Source organism: Typopeltis vanoorti, chromosome 6 (genome assembly GCF_054136105.1).
Source record: "Typopeltis vanoorti isolate ZY-2024b chromosome 6, IOZ_Tvanoo_1.0, whole genome shotgun sequence".
NCBI classification, from domain to species: domain Eukaryota; kingdom Metazoa; phylum Arthropoda; class Arachnida; order Uropygi; family Thelyphonidae; genus Typopeltis; species Typopeltis vanoorti.
In genome coordinates, this window is record NC_143554.1 from 104,039,291 (window position 1) to 104,063,511 (window position 24,221).

A 24,221-nucleotide genomic window follows, 5' to 3' on the forward strand; every position below is an offset into this window, starting at 1 on the left:
ATTCTATTTCCTCAGCCATATGGCTGGTGGGGGTAGCTATATGTAAGCATACTAGGGAATGCTGTGTAGCTTCATCAATGCTACACCAAGTGCAGTTGACTGGATAATCGATCTAGACATTCCGTTGTAGCCTATTCTTGATTCTTGAGAGTCTCTTTTATGACTGTATTATGTTTTATTACTGTACATATGTCTATTACTATGTCCATATATGTTAAGGATTAATGTAATGTAACTTTTCATGTGTGAGCCATATGCTAAATAAATAAATAACCTGCTTGTGGGATAAAAAACCCCAGATAAACTGGTGGAAAAACCCTGCTGTCCACGGCCAAGACTGGCTCACTTGGCTATGGCTGAGGAAGATCCTCAAGCTCCTCACATCATCGACGGGAACTGAGTCTAGGACACCCCTTCGCTAGGCATATGGTTGAAAAGCGCATAGCCACTAGGCTAACCGAGTAGACCCCAGCAAGTAATAAATGATTTTCAGTACATGCTGCAAAATCATCACCCTACTTATTAAAAATTTGCAGAAAAGTACCAATTTTGGTCTCAACAACAGTGTTCTAAAATTATCTAACCAGCTATATCACAAATAATCAGTCCTTTACAATAATCTAGCTCCTTCTGATATCTAATCTCTCTCTCTTCATTTTTTATATACATGTAGTTCAATTTTGTGCATCCTTTAAACTGATCTTAAAAATCTCATTTCTGCAGCTTGTATTTTACTTTCATCTTTCTGTTTTAAGAGTCCATGTTTCTGAATCACATAGTAGAGTGGGAATGGCCATTATTTTATAAAATTTTAGTTGAGTTTTTCGCCTTGTTTTTTTTATTGAGTGTCATTTTAAATGTTCCAGAGATTTTTTGAAATTTCTTTATTTTTTCACCTATATCTTTATCTTTTAGATATATTATCATGCATTTACAATATATTTGCTTCCAACCTTTTCTTGGAGAATTCATATAAACAAATAAATGAATAAATGAAAATTTTTGTATTTAATATGTAAAATAATAATTGAAACTTTGATTGCTAACTTGCAAAATCTCCACCACAAGTCAAAAACCGGAATTCTTGTAGCTAACAGATTTTATATTAAAATTTGCTAGGTCCTCTGTCTAGTCAAAGGAGAAGGCCATGTAAGTGATGCCCATAGCAAAATATTTACTTAAATAGTCTATAAAATTACCTTAGGATCAAAAGAATCTGCATTTTTTTTCAGCAACTCCTCGACACTTTCCCTTATTTCAGGAGAAATATTTCTAGCATCGAATCCTATTATTTCTTCTTTCACTCCTCTTTTTGCTAAAAAGCTAAAGTAAGAAATTTATGTTAAAAAAAAAAGTCATCCTCACACTATGTAATAATAACAACAATTCCCAATAAATTACAAATAGCTATAAAAAAACAACTGTGAATTTATCTAAAACATTTATCATATCAGTCAAGAGAATTTTTTTTTAAATTTAGATCATCATATAATTCTTGAGGGAGAAACTTTCCAAAAAAGAATAAAAAAGACTATATCAATATGCAAATAGCACATTATTATGGTATCTGTGAGTGGTGTAGCATGAGTTTTAACATGGTGGCATAGAAAAAAAAGATAAGTTTAAATATAAATTATTATAGTATTTTTTTCTAAATTTGTAAGCTTTTTCTGAATCAGAATTGATCAGAATTGACTGTGGATAGTTTACATTTTGAAATTTTGTTGTTTTGAATATTTTTTAGTATATCTTGTCAGTATCCTTGTACAGCCAATATTATTGAAACTTTATCAGTTTCAATAATGGTAGCTGCCATTATTGCCTAACCTGCCACCACTCAAGGCATTTTACATCATATATATTACAAGATGGAGCAGTGAGAGGTGTGGTATGGAGTATCGGTATTAAAATGCAGATATCCCACCAATTAAAAATAAGAAATATAATAAATTTAGTTTGGTTTGCTCACACTTGGATAAAGGATTAAACTAAATTTATTATATTCTAACCAAGTGAAAAATAAACTTTCAACTTCAATAAAAATAAGAAAATAATTAATTTAAAGTTAAGAAGTCATCTATAAAAGTAGTTTTAAATGTGTTTCCTTTTGGATGTTGTTAGCAAGACATTTTGCAACGTTATTATTTTTGACTCCTAAAGTCATGCTTAGATATATAATAAATGTATTTAGCTTAAATATTAGAGCTTAATTGTAATTTTGTATTCAGCTGTCAATGTTGAAATGTTTATGTTGTTTGTTATCTAGACAAATATTGCTTATAAAATATGTTGTCAATGACAAGAGAAATAAAAGTTACTGATGAAAGTGATTAAATGAACTTACTCAGTGCACAAAATATTGTTAAAGGAAGAATTGTTATAAATTCTGGCTGTTTCATAATGAAATTATAATTAAATAAACTTTCTTGCACTATGAAAAGAACTTTATCATTATTTCAAATACAGCACTGAGAGCAAGTATTATACTTGAGATTTACGAGCATGCACAGAAGCAAAAAGAACATTACAGAATGTTACTAGGCATTCAGCTGTAAGTAAGAAAGGAACTCAACAGGAGAAAAACTGTGGTAGTTTCTTGATTCAATATATGAAGAGTGAATGGAAATTAGAAGAGTAAGAAGTAGAAGACTAAGAGAGGATATCTTTAATGAAGAGATGACTACAAAAACTTCATTTGAAAACCTTATCAGGTTTTTAAGAAGAATAGAGAAAGAACATAGAGAAAGTTATTTCATTCTAAAGTGATGATATGGATTTTAGTAGCATATTTAGTGGAATTGTTACTTCCATATAGAAAATGAAGTTACTGAACTGTCCTGGAAGAAGACATGTTTTATTCAGTATTTTGTAATTTTAAGATGCAAGAAAAATTGACTGTCTTATGTTACTATCATATAGAGAGCAATTTTTTATTTTAGTCTTTCTCCTGTATGAATTCAAGAAGGAATAAAAGTTTCTATTGGAAGCAAAGAAGCTGAAATTCCAGAAGTTTTGTCCAAATTAGGATAATAACAATACGCTTAACACGTTCGCTGCCAACTACGAGTATCCTCATAGTTCGTATATGAGCTTCACAAGCCAACTACGAGTATACTCATATGTCGATTTACCGACCTCCTATGCCAAACACGAGTTATCCCTTTGTATAATTACCTTAATTTGGACCCTTGGATTCTGAATAAAGTGGAGAGCATGTCTGGGGGCTTGGAAGAAGAGAAATAATTTCAACTAAAATATAGTATATTGTGTATATGCCTCAGATGCCAACTACGAGTATACTTGTAGTTCGTATATGAGCTTCACAAGCCAACTACGAGTATACTCGTATGTCGATTATCAACCTCATATGCCAAGCGCGAGTTAATCCGTAGTATAATATCGTAATTTGTAAATCAATTTTAAACTCGGCTTTCCTCAATATTTTGTAAAGCATATAAATTGGTTTGTTCTACTAAAATTGTGAGAAAATCTTCAGAAAAGTTCAACTAACCTTTTGATACTGAAATTTCCAGTGTCAATTTTAAAACCTGCAGTTTCAACAAAGTCAAATTGTGGGGGCCCTTCTTCTGAATTTTCCCAATAAGTTGATGTTGATGTATTTGGCTGGTTGCTAACTTCATCTTCAAAAGTTTCTTCATCATCGGAGTCACCACTAGAGTCGTCTGTAGGATCATCTTTGGAATCGGAACCAAATATTTCATGAAATTCATCATTGCTTATATTAGCATAAGCTTCTACTTCTATATCAGTAAGTTTTCTTTTACTGGTCATGGCAAAATTGAAGGTTCTTAGAGACTAGAAACTAAAACTGAACTAGACGCAATAAACACTGGCATCAGCACATGTAATATATAGATGGAAGTGATACGAGATTACTCGTAGTTGGCGTATGAAACAAAATTCGATCTGATAAGCCGGCTAGGAGATTACTCGCAGTGACCTTGAAGATGGGAGTGATACGAGATTACTAGTAGTTGGCATATGAAACAAAATTCTGTCTGATAAGCCGGCTACGAGATTACTCATAGTGACCTTGAAGACGTGAAAAGCGCTTGGCATGCGGGAACAAACTATGACTGAGTAGCGTGGCAGCGAACATGTTAAGAAGAGTGAAAGGAAGTTGTGCACATTTAAGTTTTTTCTTGTTGTGATTTGAAGAATACACTGACACTTGCATAATTAAGTTGTTCAATTTGATGTTGTATATATTTGTGTTTTTTGTAAATTAAAGATTTTATTTTTAATAAGGAGTTTGAAGAATCAGTCTCTTAATGGGCTAAATAAGTTAAATAGGAATTTAAGAGGTTAGGTTATATATGAGATATCCTAGGATAATGAACCTGTTTGCAAGCCAGCTTTGGAGTTTGGTATCTGGTGTTCTCCTTTTGTTTTGAATTTAAGAGTTTAATCACTTAGGGTGTGGAGGTAGTAAGCAAAAATAAATATACACTCCCTCCCTCCCTCCCTCCCACCCACCCACCCACCCACACAATAGTATATGGAGATTCAAGTGATTCGTGGCATGCAAAACAGAATGCCCGAGGAGTGCTTGACTGGAGGAAGGATAGTATGACTATGGCAATTAGCCTAGGTGAAATCGTGGAGTTGATTGTGATCATTGGTACAAATGACCTAAGAGGTAGTGTGAATCAGACAGCAAGAGGTTTTGTGGTTCATGCTTATGAGCAGAAGAGTATGAGAGGGAAGATAGTAAGAGCATTACTCAGATATGATAATACAGAGTTCAGGAGAAGAGGCATCAATAATGAATATATACAGTGTGAATGAGTTAAAAGAGAAGCATGGATTATGAGGATGTTTGGAGTGCATTTGAAAATAGAAGAAAGCTGTATGTGAGAGATGGACAGCATCAGCATCTAGAGAGAATGTTATTCTCAGAGGGTAAGTGAGGAGTATTAGTGCAGGGTATCTAGAGTTGTCAAGGTAGATGGAAGTAGGAGTGGCATTGTGGGAACAGACACAAGAGAGAGATGGATGGAACATATTGTGTAATGCAGAGTCAAATGGAGTCTGGAGGGAACAATAATAGGTATAGGAATACTGACCATGCATTGAAGTTTCTTTGAGCTGAGTGAAAGCATTTGACAGGGTAAGCTGATATTCAAGTTGCAGCTGAATCCAGTTGACCAATCTGTCTGGATGTCAGATTGGTCAACTGGATTCAGGATTGGCAGTGTCAAGGAGGTAGAAGGTTACAAGTGGGGTTCCACAGAGCTCGGTACTGGGACCTATACTGTTTAACCTTTATATCAATGACATTGTCCGGGGATTGCAAGTGGATGTTCAGTTGTTTGCAGATGATGCGAAGCTGGGGAGAGTTATTAGTAATAGTGCAGATGTGATGGCCCTGCAAGAGGATTATGGCATTGTGGGAACAGACACAAGAGAGAGATGGATGGAACATATTGTGTAATGCAGAGTCAAATGGAGTCTGGAGGGAACAATAATAGGTATAGGAATACTGACCATGCATTGAAGTTTCTTTGAGCTGAGCAGAAGAGTGGTGATATTGAATAGCATAATAGCGAGAATGTGTCAGAAGAGAGGATTCGAATATGTGGATGCTTGGAGTGTGTTTGAGAGCAGAGAGGAATTGTATGCAAGAGAGAGAGAGAGCTTGCACTTGAATGAGGAAGGACGTAAGCATCTGGAGAGATTGCTGTTCTGAACGAGTCAGTGTGTGTGTGTGTGTTCCAGCTTGGATGGTTGCAGGAGTGGCCTCTTGTGGGAATGGGTACTTGGGAGAAGGAGGATGACATCAGGTAATGCTGAGCCCAGTGGAATCTAGAGGGGATAATGCTGGGTATAGAAACAATGGCATTTTTATGCTTTATACTAATGCCAGGAGTATTTGGAATAAGGGAAAGGAATTGGTGGCACTGATAGCATCAGCCTGGCCAAAGATTATTGGGATCACCGAGATGTGGTTGACAGTATATAATAACAGGAATAGAAGTTGTGCATACAGCATTTTTCGGCAGGATAGGAAGAGAAAGCGTGGTGGTGGAGTACTGCTTATGATAAGTGACGACCTATGTCCTCTAAGAGTGGAGGCTTTGGAAGGCTGTGACACTAATGATTTTGAAAGCATATGGTAAGATGGAGGTGGGCAAGACAGGATATTTAGTGGGGTGTTGCTACAAACCAAGGAGCACAGAGGGTAGGGACCAGGAGATGTTGAGACAGTTGAGCATATCAAGTTCAAGAAGAACGATTGTTATGGGAGATTATAACTACAGAGTAAAAAATGGTAGCAGACTGGAAGTGTCTAGTTATAGGCCAGTTTGTGTGTCCTCAGTAGTTAGTAAGATCTTGGAGAAGGTAGTGAGGGACCATATACAGCATTGGGCAGATGAGGGGAATCTTATCTGTGAGAGTCAACATGGATTTGTGAAGGGGCACTCTTGTTTTAACAATATGCTAGGCTTTTATGATAAAGTTACGAGAGCATTAGATGAGGGAAAGGCATATACTACCATTTTCCTAGACTTAGTGAAAGCATTTGACAGGGTAAGCTGATATTCAAGTTGCAGCTGAATCCAGTTGACCAATCTGTCTGGATGTCAGATTGGTCAACTGGATTCAGGATTGGCAGTGTCAAGGAGGTAGAAGGTTACAAGTGGGGTTCCACAGGGCTCGGTACTGGGACCTATACTGTTTAACCTTTATATCAATGACATTGTCCGGGGATTGCAAGTGGATGTTCAGTTGTTTGCAGATGATGCGAAGCTGGGGAGAGTTATTAGTAATAGTGCAGATGTGATGGCCCTGCAAGAGGATTTGAATAGGCTAGATAGATGGGAAAATGAAAGGGGGAATCGGTTTAATGCAGCAAAATGAAAGGTATAATAAATTTAGTTTAATCCTTTATCCAAGCGTGAGCAAACAAAGTTTGCACCTGAAAGTATCTTCAGGACTGGGGTAAGGTAGTACAACACCAGGCAACTCGTTGCAAAGGTGGAGCAAGCTAACATCACTCCTATCTTAGTATCTCCCATAATGCAAAACACATCTCCTTGCAGATATGTATAATGTTATGCATTAAGGGAAGGGCCACTACCCAGTTTGCATTATGGGAGATACTGAGATAGGAGTGATTTTAGCTTGCTCCACCTTTGCGCCGAGTTGCCTGGTGTTGTACTACCTTACCCCAGTCCTGAAGATACTTTCAGGTGCAAACTTTGTTTGCTCACACTTGGATAAAGGATTAAACTAAATTTATTATAGTTTAATCAAGTGAAAAATAAACTTTCAATATCAATAAGCTTTCAAAATATAAGGTCTTGAGGTTTGGATGGGACGCTGCATACTGTATGGGAGGAGTTAAACTAGAGGAGTTGGGGGGGGGGGACAAGAGATCTGGGGTTGATGATTGATAGAAACCTGAAATTTAGGGGACATATTGCAAAGGTAATGAAGGTAACAGAGGATTGCTGCAATAATGAGAAGGACAATGACCTGCAGAGATAAAATGGTCATCATTCCGTTCTATAAGACTCTGATCAGACCACACTTTGACTATTGTTCTCAGATCTGGTCCCCAGGATTTGAAGGGGATAAATTAACTGTGGAAAGGGTACAAAGGTGGATAACAAAGATGGTGTCGGGACTGTACAATGTTAGTTATGAGGATCGGCTGAGAGAGTGTGGACTGCAGAGTTTGGTGGATAGAAGGAGAGGTGATATGATTGATACTTTTAAACTGTTGAGAGGTGGTTACAGGGTTGATTGACACTGGGGAGTTCTTTAGCTTGGTTGATTGACACTGGGGAGTTCTTTTGCTTGGTTGAACAGCAGGAAGGAGTCATGACAAGGGGCCATTTCTGGAAGTTACAAAAGAAAACTGTGAGAAAGAGGGTGAGGAGTGGTTTCTTTGCATGGAGGGTCGTTGAACCATGTAATGCATTGCCTGATGGAGTGGTGATAGTGAGAATAGTCAATGAGTTTAAGGAGTGGTATGATAGACTTTGTGTTATTTGTGTTTCCTAGGAGGGACCTCCCTCGATGAGTCTTGATAGACGTGTTTCTTAGAAAGGACCTCCCGCGAAGAGTCTTTTGACTCCACGGAGGCCTGAATAATAATAATAATAATAATACAAATGCCAGGAGTATCAGGAATAATGGCAAAGAATTGGTGACATTGATAGCCTCAGCTTGTCCATCAGTGAAACGCAGTTGAGAGAAATTACAATGGCATAACATATTTTGCCAAGATAGGAAAGGAAAATGAGTTGAAGTACTGCTTATGATAAGTGATCAGTTGTGTCCTCTAAGGGGAATTTGGAGGAAAATAGCACTAATAGTTTTGAGAGCATATGGTGTAACATGGAGGTGGGGGAGGGGCAGAACAGGATATTTAGTAGGATGTTGCTATAGGAGAGGGAACACAGGGGGTAGAAAAGGAAATGTTAAGGCAATGAGTTTGCACATCCAAAACGAGTTATGATCAGTATGGGATATTTTAACTACAGCAGTATAAATTGGGAATAGGAAACAGTGTAGTGTAGCAGAGAGAGAGAGAGAGAGAGAGAGAATGGAATTACTGGAATTCTTGAGGGACAAATGCCTAAGGCAACATGTAGTAGAATGTAGAGGGTTTTTCACCCAGAAACTCAGGTTTTTCATCCCTCAGAATAGGCAAACTGACCTGTGAACACACACACACACAGATCTACAGTCATAAAATACTTAATCCCTCATTAGGAGGGCTCAACGTCATCCTACGAGATGAGGAGGAAAGGGGGGAAACTCCATATAAAATAAATAAATTTTGTCTACCTACTCTTTGAACGAAAGTTCTGAAATGACAGGTGTTCATGAGTTGTTCAATAACTTTTGCATTTCTGACAGGGTTTGAGACACTGATTAGCAATATGTCCAATCTCCATGCAGTTGAAACATTTAGATTTGGGTGCAGCTGCCACCCACGTGATCGTATGAACTAAAACGCAGGCACTGCCTTTATACTCTGGGATAATTTAACATAACTTGGGTTGTACTAATGTTGACAAAATTTTGTATGGGCATCTTCATATCCATTGTGAAGGTGACCCCATCAGAAAACCAGTTTGGATCTGCATCTGATAAACCCTTTCGTATGTTACTAATTTTACGTCATTTCGAGAATGTCTGTATAAAAATTTTATTACTGTTCTCTACATATTCCATTGGAAATGTTTCATTTGGCTCGCCACCATTACAGAAATTACTGTGCTGCTTTCGAAAGTAGAACCCTGTAATAGTTTATACCTTGTTTCCACTTTTTTAACCACAACTAAATATTTCTCTCTGCTGTACACGGTGACAGAATTAATCTTACTAATACCAACTGTCTCTCTTTAAAACATTAGTCACTCCATCTTGCTTTTTATCCTGGAATCTCAATTCCTAGAGTTCACACACTTGGAGGAATTGGAAACATTATCTCAATTGGAGAAAAAGAATAAAACCTCTGCATTTGATTGTAAGAGAAAAAAATCTAGTCATAAGACTGAGGATTAAATAATCCCATGATATAGAAATAATTCTATACTACCAGAAAATGCTCTGTTTGAGCTACTATAAAATGGTGGCCATGATACCACTAAAAATAATCCAGTAATGCAGATATTAACTGCATGACCAGCAATCCATATGTCAAAAGGTCATCATCATAACACTAATTACAGGTATAGACCGTATTGGTCTGTTTTGGTCTCATTATCCATCCAATATCCTTTTTTGAGGTCTATCCTGCCTTCTCTTTCCAATTGGCTTATATTTTAGTATTTGTTTAGGATGTCCAGTGTTGGCCATTCGGTTTACATGTTTAATCCATTTTTGTTTATAATTGTTTAGTTTTTCTTCTATTGAGTTTGATTTTAGTTCTTTTAAAATAACTTGATTCATTTTTTGATCTAATAATAAAATATGTCAAAAGGTATAAAATAAACTTTCAACATCTTTCTCTAAATCCAGAGTAATTTATTAAAAAAGGGTGGCACACCATTTGGCAACTCCTATAGGTAGAGGTGACCTGCGAATGCTTCTGCTGGTATCTCAGCTTGGGCCTGGCTCCCACTGAAGAGACCTCAATAAAGGTTGAAACTAGTCTGGGTAGTGGCCCTTCCCTTAATGCATAACATTAGACATATCCGCAAGGAGATGTGTTTTGCATTATTGGAGATACTGAGACAGGAGTGTTGGTAGCTTGCTTCACCTTTGCAACGAGTTGCCCTAGTGTTGTACCACCTTGCCCCAGTCCTGAAGATACTTTCAGGCGCAAACTTTGTTTGCTCACACTTGGATAAAGGATTAAACTAATTTTATTATATGCTCTAACCAAGTGAAAAATAAACTTTCAGTATGTCAAAAGGTGTAACACCTTATTACTAAAATACTCTGCATTAGAGAAAGAGATGTTTGAGAGTTTTATTCACTTGGTTATACAAAAAATTAAAGATGCCAAGAAATTATTCTTGGTTTAATCCTTTATCCAAGTGTAAGCAAATAAAAATGTGCACATGAATCTTTCTCTAATCCAGAGTATTTTAGTAATAAGGTGTGACACCTTTTGACTACTTGTATGTGGATATATGACTTCTGGATTACTTCAACCTTGGTATCACTTCTGGGTTTGGCTCCCACTGATGAGACTTCAATAAAGGTTGAAACCAGTCTGGGTAGTGGCCTTCCCATAATGCATATCCTTATGGACATTATATATGTCCATAAGGAATTGCCTTACTATCCAATAATTGCATTATGGGATACTAAGGCAATTAATGTGAAGTCATTAGCCTCTGTACACAAGCTGCCCAGTCATGACGTTATTTCATGTGCAAATTTTTATTTGCTTACACTTAGATAAAGGATTAAACCAAGAATATAATTTCTTGGCATCTTTAATTTATAGTATAACCAAGTGAAAAAATTTTCAAACCTGAAGCCATCTACCTCATCTAGAGGACACTGCAACCTTCATCAATACTACCAAAACACAGTCTTACCTTTTTTTTCCATAAATGGGATCTCAGCTCACTTATCCCTACCCTCAGTAATATACAAATTATTGAACAGAATCATATCTCTCTATGTGGAATAACATTTACTCCAGCCTCTTCTAATATAAACATCATATTAATAGCTTCTGCAGCATTAAAAAAAAAAAAAAAAAAAACTAGGCATTCTGTTTTGCTCAAGAAACTATTTTTCACCGAGCTATTAACTTTATACAAATTCCCAAATCAACTCATCCTTAGAATACTGTTCACACATGTTTGGGTTTGGGATGATGCGATGCACCTAGAATCTCGCTAAAAATTCTTGATGCTGTCTAGAAGAGAGCAATTTAGAGAATGATCCCTCCCTTACATTTATTTATTTATTATTTAGCATATGGCTCACACATGAAAAGTTACATTACATTAATCCTTAATATTTATGGACATAGTAATAGACATATGTACAATAATAAGACATAATACAGTCATAAAAGAGACACTCAAGAATAGGCTACAACTGAATGTCTAGGTTGATTATCCAGTTGACTGCACTTGGTGTAGCATGGATGAAGTCAGGTTTCCACTGTATGCAAGTTGGACACATTCTGCTATAATATGATTAATTGTCTGGCGGGGTGATCCACAGTCGCACCTGAATGAGACAATCATGCCCCATTTGTAAAGGTGGTCTGCACATCAACCATGATTGGTGAGGATTCGGTTAAGGGCAGACCAAGTTTTACGAGGTACATCAAAACCCGAAGGTATCTGTGTTGGGTCCACTAATTTATGGAAGATCCCTGTTGAAGTGTTACACCAGGACTCTTTCCATTTCTCCTTCATGTTGAAATTTGTCTCTGCAAGATTTTTTGCTGTTAAGATTGGAGGGTGCCTTGACTTTAGCCTGTTTATTTCTAGGGGTGGGATGTCCCTTACAGACTAATTTGAACCCCAATCTCACAAATGCAATGAAAAAGTGCTGTGTCTAATCTACAGGTATTTCCAGGGTAACTGCTTCACTGAATTGACACTTATCATTCCTCCCCCTATCTGTTGGACTTTATAAAAGAAGAGCAATAGCTGCTCAGCATCTCTTTACAGTGTAACTGAAAATAATGAACATGCTTTTCCTCTTTTATTCCATCTCCTTCTGTCCTCCGGAACAGCCTTTCTGAAGAATTTTTCCCAAACAAATACAACCTACAACTCTTCAAGCAAAATGCCAATAAGCTTCTTTCTTGATCCACACACACATGGCACAGATGTGCTTAAAGACTTTTTGATCTTTTGTGTAAGCGATCAATATGAAAATAGAGGAGAGAGAGAGAGAGGGAAGGAAGGAGGCATAAAAAGCTGATATACCCTGCTTGAAAAAAGGCCAACGGACACTATAGTATCAGGAACAAGCAGTTATAGCATCCATCTTAAATGCAGGACCTCCTTTTGCTGCGATGAATGTAGCAATCCTATGGAGCATACCTTCCACAAGCTTATGATAGCAGTCAATTTTGGGTATTTTGGATCATTCATCCTGTAGGCATGTAATGAGGTCCTGGACAGTTGCAGGTTTCAGACATCCCTTGACCTCACTCGATGCTCCAGTTCATCCCAAAGATGTTCAATGGGGGTTGAGACCAGTCACGTGTGGTGATGCTGATGTCCACAAACCATGGAGATTCAATGCATTGGCCTGCTGAAAGAGACAATGATCAGTTCCATAGAAACACTACCAAGTAGGAAGGATTACATTGTCCAGAATGTTAAGATACCTCTCGGAGTTCAATGTTCATGGCACCAAAAAGAGAGATCTAAAGCAAAACCAGAAAAAACTTTCATACCGTCACATCACCACCTCCAAATTTCATTGTTGGGATTACACACTCTGGTGAGAGAAGTTCACTGGGTATCCACAGCCACACGTGTTCATCTGCTTGGTAGAGGATGTAGGGTTATTTGTTGTTTCATAACACTGCTTTCCAAGCTTCCATGTCCCACTGTATACACATTGTTTGTACCACTGAGGTCAACACTGCATGTTAGTTCAGTTAATGTGGGGCTTGCATATTGTAGTTCTACCATGGAAACCCATGTTGTAAGCCTTGGTTCTTGTTTTTGTCCAGATTCATGTTCTATTTGATGCTCAGGACTCTGCATTCAACATGTTGAATGACGAATGACAGTTTTTACATATTATCCTTCGTAGCACTCCAATGGTGCTATGAAGGATAATATATAAAACCATTATGGACACATTTGGTGAGTGTGGGTAGCACTTGCTGTCACTGCCTGTGCTTCCATCTCGGTATGGTATCACTGATTGTTGACCTGGGATGGCCTAATTTGTCAACAGTTTGCTGAACAAATAGGCGTGCAACAGGGCATTATCACAATGCCTCTTTCAAACTCCATCAGTTCCCTTACCGCAGCCATTTCACATGGACTTAGATGCACTGACTTGGGAGCATTGTATTCATCTGATTTATACCAGCTACAAATATGTGACTCATGACATGGTACACTGCACCTTGTCCATTAACTTCTTCCCAAGCAGTATACATTAGCAAATGAGAGATAACATTCATTATACTATTTGTTTATATTTCATTTGTATACAAATATATCTCTCACCTTTTCATACTAACCCATGATGTATCAAAAATACCCATCAAACGAAGAACACCTTCTAAAATGTCTCTAATCACATCAGGAGGGGCTCGTAATGAGCGTATTTCTGACAAGGATTCAGACTTGATATTTCCAACAGCCGATTTTGCTATAAAAGATATATTAATATGTTATTATTAATACATGGGCATATTTATTATTAAATTAACCTAGACAAGAAATTAAATTATATTCTTATTTAATCCTTCATGAAAGTGTAAACAAAAAAACACCAGCTTTGATGGGATGCTAAGTCAAGTGATGTGATATCAACAGCCACTATATAGAGGTAGGCTAGTCATGACGATACCTGTGTACAAATTCTGCATGCTTACACTTGGATAAAGGATTAAACAATAAGATAATTTCCTTGCAAATTTAATTTAATTTATAACCAAGTGAAAAAAACTTGCTAAATTATTATTGTATGTATTTAAAGTGAATCTTTGGACATTCCATGAAGTCCAAAGACTCATATCAGGAAGCTGATTAAACACTTCACAGACACTAATTATCATTCTAATGATAACTGGTGATATGTCTTTGAACTCATTTTCTAAAAAAAAAAAAGCACCACTAATGAAGATCGACAACTGACTGCACTCACTCACTCACCATCCTCCAAAGAAATATCTACTCCTTACATCCCTGCTAACCATACAATGACTCAATTTTCTGGGATGATCCCTTGCTTTTTTTTCCTTTTAATCATGTACGTAAAATTTTTTTGTATATTAAACCTATGAAATTTTCTATTAGTAATTTATACATCCAACCTTTAACACCTATAGACCAATTTTTGTGACCCACAAATCTTCTGTCTATCTTCAAATGGAGTACTGTGTAGACTTATCACTATATTTGGTCTCTGATGAGAATCCTTCCTAGAGGAATTAGAACCTGGCTAATAAAACTAAACAACTTTAATCAACCTACAATTATAGTGGGAGATACTAATATTAACACTCTAAACACTGAAGCAAGGATAACTACAGCTTATTTAGATATACACCTAAACCTCTTTTTATATGAATTTTTTTTACGTGAATTGGGATATCAAAAATAATTTTTTTTTGCGCGATTTTTATTCACTTTTACACGACCAACCTAAAGTCTAAGTTAGGAAAAAATCCGTAATTCAAGAAAATTCTGAGAATTTTGTAGAATTGCATTCTCGTTTCAATTAAGAAAATTCTAAATTCTTATGAATTTCATTTATTGGGAATTCCACGAATTACATAACTGACTGCACATAAAAAAGCAGTTCTTTGCAGTTTGAATTTGGTGTTTGAGTAGACAACACAGTTACCACATTTTTTAAGTGAAATCAAAATAAAAATCGCGTTATAAAATTAATAATTTTGCCAAGAAATAATAAATGGTAAGCTATATGTAATTTTCAGACTTTCATTTCATTTCATTAACCAAAGATTTTAATCCAGCCTTCACATGATGTTGCCGATAAAAAAAAAAAAAAAGCTGTTTCCTTGGATATAAAAATTCACATGTTAGATCGTCTTCAAACTGGGGAAGGTGCGACAACTGTGGGTAAGCATTTTGGGGTCCGTGAATCAACTGTCAGATCTATATAGAAAAATGAAGATGAAGAGGCTATTAGAAAAGAGGTATGTTCTGGTACAAAATCAAGTGCGAAATTATCATCATACACAAGAGATGTTGTTCTAGAAAAGGCCAAAAAAGCTTTAGTGATGTGGATAGAAGATAATGTACAAAAAAGAATGCCAGTTGATGGAAATTCCATCAAGCAATCAGCATTGAGATTTTATGAACAGATTAAAAAACTGCAGCCAGATACTTCATCTCAATCGAGGAAAAAATATGAATTTCATGCAAGCAATGGTTGGCTGGCTAAGTTTATTAAAAGACATGCTCTTCGTAATATAAAAATTAAAGGTGAAATGGCTTCTGCTGATGAAACAGCTGCTAAAGCATTTCCACAAAAATTTGCTAAAATAGAAGATGGAGGTTACACTCGTGAACAAGTTTGGAATATGGATGAAACCGGCATTTTCTGGAAAAAATGCAAAAAACTCTTGGTGGGTTCAAAGCAGCAAAGGATTTTTGCTGCTTTGAATCCACCATAACACTCCTATTTTGTTCGAACACTTTAGGAGATTAGATGTTAAAACCACTGCTCATAAATCGATCATTAAGACCACGGCCAATGAAGGGCATAGATTTTCAAAAATTTCCAGTTCATTGGATGGCCAACAAAAAAGCTTGGGTGACCATTGATAGTTTCACTGAGTGGTTCCACAAACATGTTGTACCAGAAGTTAGACGCTATTTGAATGACAAGGGTCTTGAATTTAAAGTGCTTTTGATTCTTGATAATGCATCCAGGCATCCTGCATGTTCTACCCAAAACACCCAAATGTGCAATTTTTTTTTCTGCCGCTGTTAAGTAGGAAGACTTAATATTATTATCGCTCATATAGGAAAAATAATAATTTATCAGAAATAAAGGAATTTGTATAAAATAGTAATTTAGTCTTATATAATTTTATTTAGTATTGTGAAATTTCATCGTTTAAAATTTTGTAGTTGCTTAGTCGGAATTAGTATGTGAACAACTAACCATTCGATCATTAAGACCACGGCCAATGAAGGGCATAGATTTTCAAAAATTTCCAGTTCATTGGATGGCCAACAAAAAAGCTTGGGTGACCATTGATAGTTTCACTGAGTGGTTCCACAAACATGTTGTACCAGAAGTTAGACGCTATTTGAATGACAAGGGTCTTGAATTTAAAGTGCTTTTGATTCTTGATAATGCATCCAGGCATCCTGCATGTTCTACCCAAAACACCCAAATGTGCAATTTTTTTTTCTGCCGCTGTTAAGTAGGAAGACTTAATATTATTATCGCTCATATAGGAAAAATAATAATTTATCAGAAATAAAGGAATTTGTATAAAATAGTAATTTAGTCTTATATAATTTTATTTAGTATTGTGAAATTTCATCGTTTAAAATTTTGTAGTTGCTTAGTCGGAATTAGTATGTGAACAACTAACCATTTGCTGGAGAAAAGTAAAACAAAGAAATAAGCTAAATGTGAAATGGCCAACTTCAATATATCTGTTATGTAGCACGGTGCCTTCCCCCGCTCCCTTTTTACCGTAAAGTTACGAGAGTTTTGGTTGGATTCCGCGAGTGGCACTAAGTGCAGTGAGATGTAAGGAACATATGATGCATTCACGGATGACGACAGAGAGAAACGGCGCGTGGTTTAAAAGCAGTGGTAACGCTACGAACCACGCTTTTTAGACGTTTTCCTGCTGCTGTATTCCCGTGGCTCCGAAAATTTTTTCTATTATCGCCGCATTTTTGCAAATTTGTTGTATTATATTAACTTGTTCTTTTTTTTGTACTAACTTGTTCATTTTGCTCTACTAACCATTAACCTGATGGTAGGTTAATGGTTAGTAGAGGGGGCTAGCATAAGTACCCCAGCACTGTGACTTGTGCGAAGCTCCAAAATGATGTTACAGGGTACTTATGCTAGCCCCCTCCTCAGAGCCTTCCATAACATCCAGAGGGATACAGAGGGGAGAATCCTTGCTGTCGACTGGAAGTACCAGGGCTGTACCACCAGGTACATTAACATCTACGCCCCAGCAAATGCAACATCAAGACCTGCATTCTTCCAGTTTCTTCATAACTACTTGTACGGCACCCATCATGTCATCCTGATGGGGGACTTCAACTGTGTGGCGGACCTGGCCTACGACAAAGTAAGGGGAAATCCCAAAACAGGTACCGCTGGTTACAGGGAATTGGAAATCCACCTTAGGAACCTCCAATTGACAGACATCTGGAAGACTCACAACCCCTACTGTCGGGATTACTTGGACAGGCCAAGGCATCGGCACACGGCTCAACCGTTTCTACTTGTCACCATCCCTTGTCTCCAGAGCCGAGACAATAAGGCACGTTCCAGTCAACTATTCCATCTCAGACCATAAATTAGTCGTGCTCAGATAGAAGCTGTAGATGTTGGTCCGGGTCCCTGGAAGTTACCACCAGACATCCTGTCCCTGTTCTCGACAAAGCTTAATCAACTGTGCTCTACCTGGAGCACTGCTGGCTGGGACTGGGACGCCTGGGCACGGCTTAGACTTAACATCAAAGAAAATATGAAAAAATGGGGCCAGGAACGTGCCGTCCTTGGAAGAGCTTGGCTCCGTGATCTCCACAAGGAGAGGAGCTGGTTCGTGGCCAGCCAACGCCAAGGCTTTCCATGTCACAACGCCATCCGTGACATTAATCTCGACATTGAAATGGAGAAACAAAAGCAGGTGGAAGAAAAGAACAATAAGATCCGTTTCCACCTCTGCTCGGAAGACAGGCAATCGGCTGCTTTCTATAACAGGCGATACGTCAACTTCCGGCAAGAGTGAACCATTATTACCACCATTACATTACTCCTCTCCTTTAACATCAGATACCTAAGTAATGCCGCTTTCCATCTAAACAGGGTACTGCAGACTACACATCCCTGCAGCTATCCTGTGTGGTTTCTTAGGTTTCAAGCTTCCTCTTTTTGGGATCCCAGTCCACCAGGGTCCCAAGGCGGACATTGTTCCAGAAGACTACAACAGACTCTGCCAGCTTATGCAACAACTCTGCTCGTCGGGTGTGAACATCGCCGCAATCCGGAACAGTTATACATGGTACGACCATTTCTTCAACATCCTTTGTACCGATGTTCCGGATCTGGGGATCAACAACAACGAGATCCTCTTTGGCCACCTCTCCAAACATCAAGGCTACCCGTCGAAAAAGGACCTGGCATGGAGGATTGCTTATGGACACCTTCCAGTCAACATGAACATCTGGCGGTTCCACAACACCCGGAACCCCTTTTGTGACTTTTGCGGGAGCCTGGACACAGTGGAGCACGCCTTCTACCGGTGTCCCATTTCCATCTATATCTGGAGGAGGCTAAGCATCGAGCTCTGCATCCCCCTCCTACTGCAGGAGCAAGTCATCTTCCTGCAGTTTGCTCTCCCAGCCAACAACAAGCAGAAGTTAGTGGTATTTATAATTAATGAGCTCAAATACCACATCTGGAAGGTAAGAAAGAAATTTTCTAATCCTACTAATCCTCCCAATCTGTTGGATTTCTCTCTGATCGTTCTTTACATGTTCCATGGTTCCTTAAGGAGGTTTTTACATCTCGAAAGGGAGGCTCTGGGTGATACCACATTTAAGATCAAGTGGTGTTTACCTCCAATCCTGTGCAATGTCAGACACGACACCATCAGGTTCGGCCTGCTGCTGCTTTAAGATCTCCATCTGCAGCAGCAGCTCCACTTCTAGTCATTTCCTTGGTCTCTGCATCCCCCCTGAGGTTTGTTCCCTGGTCTCCCACGGGGTTAGTTCAGAGGAAAAGCCCAGGCAGCGCAGGCCTACTCAAGGCGGGCTGCCCTGAAAGGGCAGGTCACCTGGGCACCGGCTACCTCCGTGGTCTTCTCGATCTTGTGAGCCAGGAAGTCAGCTGGGGTGAAAGGATATCATCTGATAGTGCGGAGCTAGAAAGATGTGTAATATGAGCTGAGGCCTACACTTCCTTTTCCTACTCCCCCCACCCGCCCTTTCCATCCTATTCCCTCTCCTCTCCTTTTCACCTTTCCCATCCCCCCCCACCTCAACCTCACTGTCACTTCCCTTCCCTTCTTTCTCTTTCCTACTGGGGCACTCTGACCCTGCCATTTTCGTAGGCCAATGATGAGTTTACCCTTTACTTTCACCCCATGCCATGGAAGTCCGACTGGTATGGAGCCTCCACGTGGGTTTCCTTTGTTAGTGGAGGATATGACCGAATGACAAAGAGAAACTACCAGTCAGAGACAAAAAGAGAAACTACCAGTCAGAGACAAAAAGCCCAGCAGATCCAAATGGTGGAAAACGACTGAAGAATTCCATTCGAAGTATAAGGGGAAATCTAGCAAAAGTCCTATGGAAGTGAAGAAATACGACCATTCAAGTTAATAGTCTGATGTAAGATCTGAAGTGGCCTAAAGAGAAAATGCTGCAAACTGGTAAGGTGAACTTTATGTCTACTACTTAGAAAATTAAATGAGAAGATCTGAATTGTGTGCTGAGAGAGACATTCCTTGAACAGTAGCTGATTATTTTGAAAGAGAATATGTTAATGACTCGTAAGATGTGTTTGAAAGAAAATTAATTAAGTTTTGCTCAGGTTTAGGAAAGAGATAAATGTGTTAATTGAATAGGACTGTTAAGGGGAAATCTTGAATGGAATCTTATGTGTAATTAAGAGAGAGATGAGACAAAGTGACTAAACCTTAAGATTTAGTGTTCTGTGATATGAAATTTTGAAGAGTGTTTATTTAACTATGTGTACGAGAGTTTAATGATTTATGCAAGGTTTTAATTGAATGATTGACTAAGCTTTTCTAAATGTATTGTATGATTTATCAGTGTAATTAAATTGTTTTGTTTTATTATGAATTTTGTCTTGCCTGTATCTAGAACTACTGCACTTGTTCATAAGGTACAACGAAACACACAAAGGTGAGAAACAGCTTAATTTAAGGTCACGATTGCAAGTTATAAATTTTAGCTGAGAAGAGTGAATGCTGACTGGTTTCTAACTCCTTGGTCATATTTTTCAGTATATCCCAGGATTCAGAGTGGCGCAGCTCACACAAATAAATTTTCTCTAAGTTTGAAGAGAGCTGAGACAAAGAAATTGGCATCTGCCATTTGCAATTCTTTGTCTCACAAGACCTCAGTTTCACTCTTATCAGAGATACGGCCAGAAGTGTATTGAGAGATAAGAAAGGTATTTTAAAGAAAAGTCGACACGACACTGCCCAATACCACATCATTGCTACAACCACTAGATCAGGGTATAATTGCAACTTTTAAAACATATTATGTCAGACGAACATTTCAGTACGTTTTGAACAAGCTAAATGATGATGAAACACTGTCAGTTATGGATGGGTGGAAAAAAGTTTTCAATTATGGATTGTATTGATCAGGTTCGATTATCGTTATCTGAATTGAGATCAGAAACTATGAATGCATGCTGGAAAACTATTTGGCCCGCACGTATTAAAGAGAATGCTCCCGTTCCCTTCAATCATACTGCAGAATTCCCCAATATAAAAAGTTTGGCATGTGAAATTGGTGAAATTGGCAGAGAAGGATTCGATGATCTTACATCGGCAGATATCGAAGAATTGTTAATTGATAAACCTCTTAGCGAAGATGAAATAGTGGAGATTGTTTCTGAGATTCCTGAAAGCGAAGAAGTTAATGATAATGATCAAGATAATCCTACTTTTACTGCTGATATTATTAAAAGTCTTAAACTGGCCAGTAATTTAGGCAATTATTTTGCCCGACATGATCCAAATGAAGAACATGCTGGGAAGTTTTCACGTGATTGTTAATGTCTTCATACAGAGAATTATATCGCGACTTATCTAAAGCATCAACACAGCGATTAATAACTGAGTTCATGCCTAAAACTACTGAAACAACCAGTGGTACTTTTGTTCAAGAGATGACAAGAAGAATTCCACAAGTTGAGGCGGAAGTCGATGACGATAATACCATTATTACAGTCTCACAAAAATGAAAGCTTTCGCATTTATTGTCAGAAACTGATAACGAATAACATAATTTTTTATAGAATCCTTAGCAAACAACTGAAATTAATATGTTTTTTTTTTAAAGTTATTAAAATTCATTATATGTATGTGTGTTCTCCATGAAGTGTAAATAAAAATCTTATGATCCTAACGAATTTATTGTTTGTTTTTTTCATTATTTTGCTTATATTTCAGGTTTGGAACCAATCTTCACTTTTTCTATGGAGTCAGTAGTTCTTTTTACGTGAATTCTATTTACACGTAATTTTTAGGAACGTATCTATCGCGTAAAAAGAGGGTTAGGTGTACTATCCAATTTTGGCCTAACAGCAACCATTTTATCTCATAGTAGAGAAAATGCTACATGAAAATATAGCACAATCCTGTCATATTAACGTTCATGTCAGATAACAAACTTTTATATGAAAAAGCAAAATTCCAGATCTTTATTCACGTCAAACCAGTTTAAAAAAGTAATAGACAACTGCATTGTTGATTAATAAATTTGGAAAACCTCATAGCATCATATAATGCAATCCAATAATCTGGAAGAATGGTATGACTCTTTTGTCACATCAATGTGTTGTATATATGAGAAAGCTACCAGGAAATTAAAGATCGATTAGAACCAGCACGGATTCACCTCCATGGCTAAATGATGATATACCACTTCAAATACAATAAAGGCTGTTTATGGCATTAGCTCAAAAGAAATCCATATAATCAGAGCTTTAAAAGCGAATATACAGAATATAGAAACAAACTGCAATCAGAAATATGGCAAATTAAATGTAATTATTACACTAATAAATTAAATGAAGGAAAAATTAATGGAACATGGACAATAATAAATGAAACACTCAATAAAACACCACCACCTCATCCTCCTGTCTCAATGACTATTATCCTGAACTTTGCCAAAGAAAGTTTAAGTGATAAGCAACCAGTGGACAAATTTAATAATACTTTTAAGGAACAAATTACAAACTTAAGGTGAATTATACCTGATCTTGAAAAACCAAACATCAGAACTAGACACAAAATAAAACTCTTTGTGGTTCCCTCCAGATAACACAAAAAAGACTTGGATACGGTTATCTCAAAAATCAGCTTTAAAACATCCCCTAGATTCAATCAAATACCCACGGACGGGGATATGCCCAAGGACATCAAAATGCACATCTCCATCTTACGGCCAGTTATTCTGAAATCAGTAAACCTAATTTTTCAGAAGTGTGAAAAGACCACTAGATCTAAAACAGCAGTGATAACTCCACTATATAAAAAAAGGAAAACCCAATGAAATTAACAATCACAGGCCTATATACTCACTGTAAGTAATAGAAAAGATCATGGAAAGAATACTTACTGAAAAAATATCTACATAATCCAGAGAAATTCATATAATGCCAGCAAAGGTTGGTCGATTGGTAGAGCCTCTACTACTAATGGCTTGCAAAAAGTTAAGCAAGTTTGAGTGCGGTTAGTAGTTGGAAAGGGTTTTTTCGTTAAAGAGTTATCCCACAATGAGTATATAAAATAGATAAAAGAGTTCTGCAGGCCTGAATAATAATAATAATAATTCTTTAAAAAAAACTGGAACCAGTAGGCATAAGAGGAAACTCCACAACTGGTTTGAAGACTTTCTGAAAAACAGAATCAACATTACAAAATAAATCATACCTACAGTAACAGAACTGAGATTAGTTATGGCAATACTCGAAGGACAATTCTATCACCATGCCTTTTCAATGTTTTTGTAAATGGTCTATCCAACCTACAACTATATAGTTACATCTACAGTATGAAGATGATGCACTACTCATATCCATACACAAAGACCCCCATCAACAGGCTTACAACATTTACAGCCAGTCTTCAACATAATCACTGACTGGTTCATGCATAATTCAATTGTAATAAACAGCAATAAATCTGAACTCACTATATTTAAAAACACTAGGATTTCTATAGGTCTCTCATACATATGACTGAAATGTCATATCCAACATTGTCCAAAAAAAACTAAAACTTGTCCTTGTCCTATAATCCAGGAAGTTACAAACATCAAATACTTAGGACAGCACTTTAATTATAATATGCAATGGAACACACATTCACTATATATACAAAAACAGAACATATCATTGGATGAAATGCACTACTTACAAGACATATTACCTCAAAATACTACAAAAATCATCTACAAATCCCTAGGTGAATCTATTCTGAGATATGGAATATTTTGATTCTACTTTGCAATACTTAATGAATAAACTAAATTACAAAACATTACATTACAAAACAGGCTAATGGCAAAAACAGCTCAGTAGTGCACCTAAATAGTACACCTCATTTCAATCCATCAATATATACCAATAGTTGACTTCTAACTATAAAATATCTTAGACTATCATGCTAAAACACTACTTTTCCAGAAAATATCGAAAAACAGTAACAATTCCATATGAAATCAGACCTCAGCATATAACATACATTACAAATAATTATTAGTATTATTATTATTAAGAGAGACCTCTGTGGAGTCAGGGACTCATCGAAGGAGGCCACATGCTACATATACTGGCTATCATACTTGTTCTTGAATTCATTCACACTGATTGAAAATAAACATCCAATGGCAATCACACACCATTCTATGAGAGAAAAATCTAGATCTCATACCCTTCTTAGCAGCATCATTCTCAGCTTCCAAGGATGCCCTCTTGTCCTTCTCCCACTTTCCATAAAATGAAAAATTCCATCAACTTAAATCCTGTATGATCCTTTCAGAAGTTCTTCAATTATATCACCCTTTTTTTCTCCTATTTTCCAGTGTCTGCAGTCTACAAATTCTAAATCTGTCTTCATAATCAGCATT

At 37.2% G+C, this 24,221-nt stretch overlaps 1 protein-coding gene across 1 annotated transcript in view; it reads right to left on the reverse strand.

The window, feature by feature from the left end:
* The window catches only part of btv (dynein cytoplasmic heavy chain beethoven), a 1,245,321-nt gene that overhangs the window by 409,934 nt on the left and 811,166 nt on the right, over positions 1-24,221 (reverse strand). Inside the window, exons 51-52 of the mRNA XM_090394552.1 lie at positions 13,653-13,797; positions 1,200-1,323 (exon numbers count right to left, since the gene is read on the reverse strand). Of these exons, the coding sequence (XP_090250678.1) occupies positions 1,200-1,323; positions 13,653-13,797 (269 nt within the window). The remainder of the gene's footprint in view (positions 1-1,199; positions 1,324-13,652; positions 13,798-24,221) is intronic.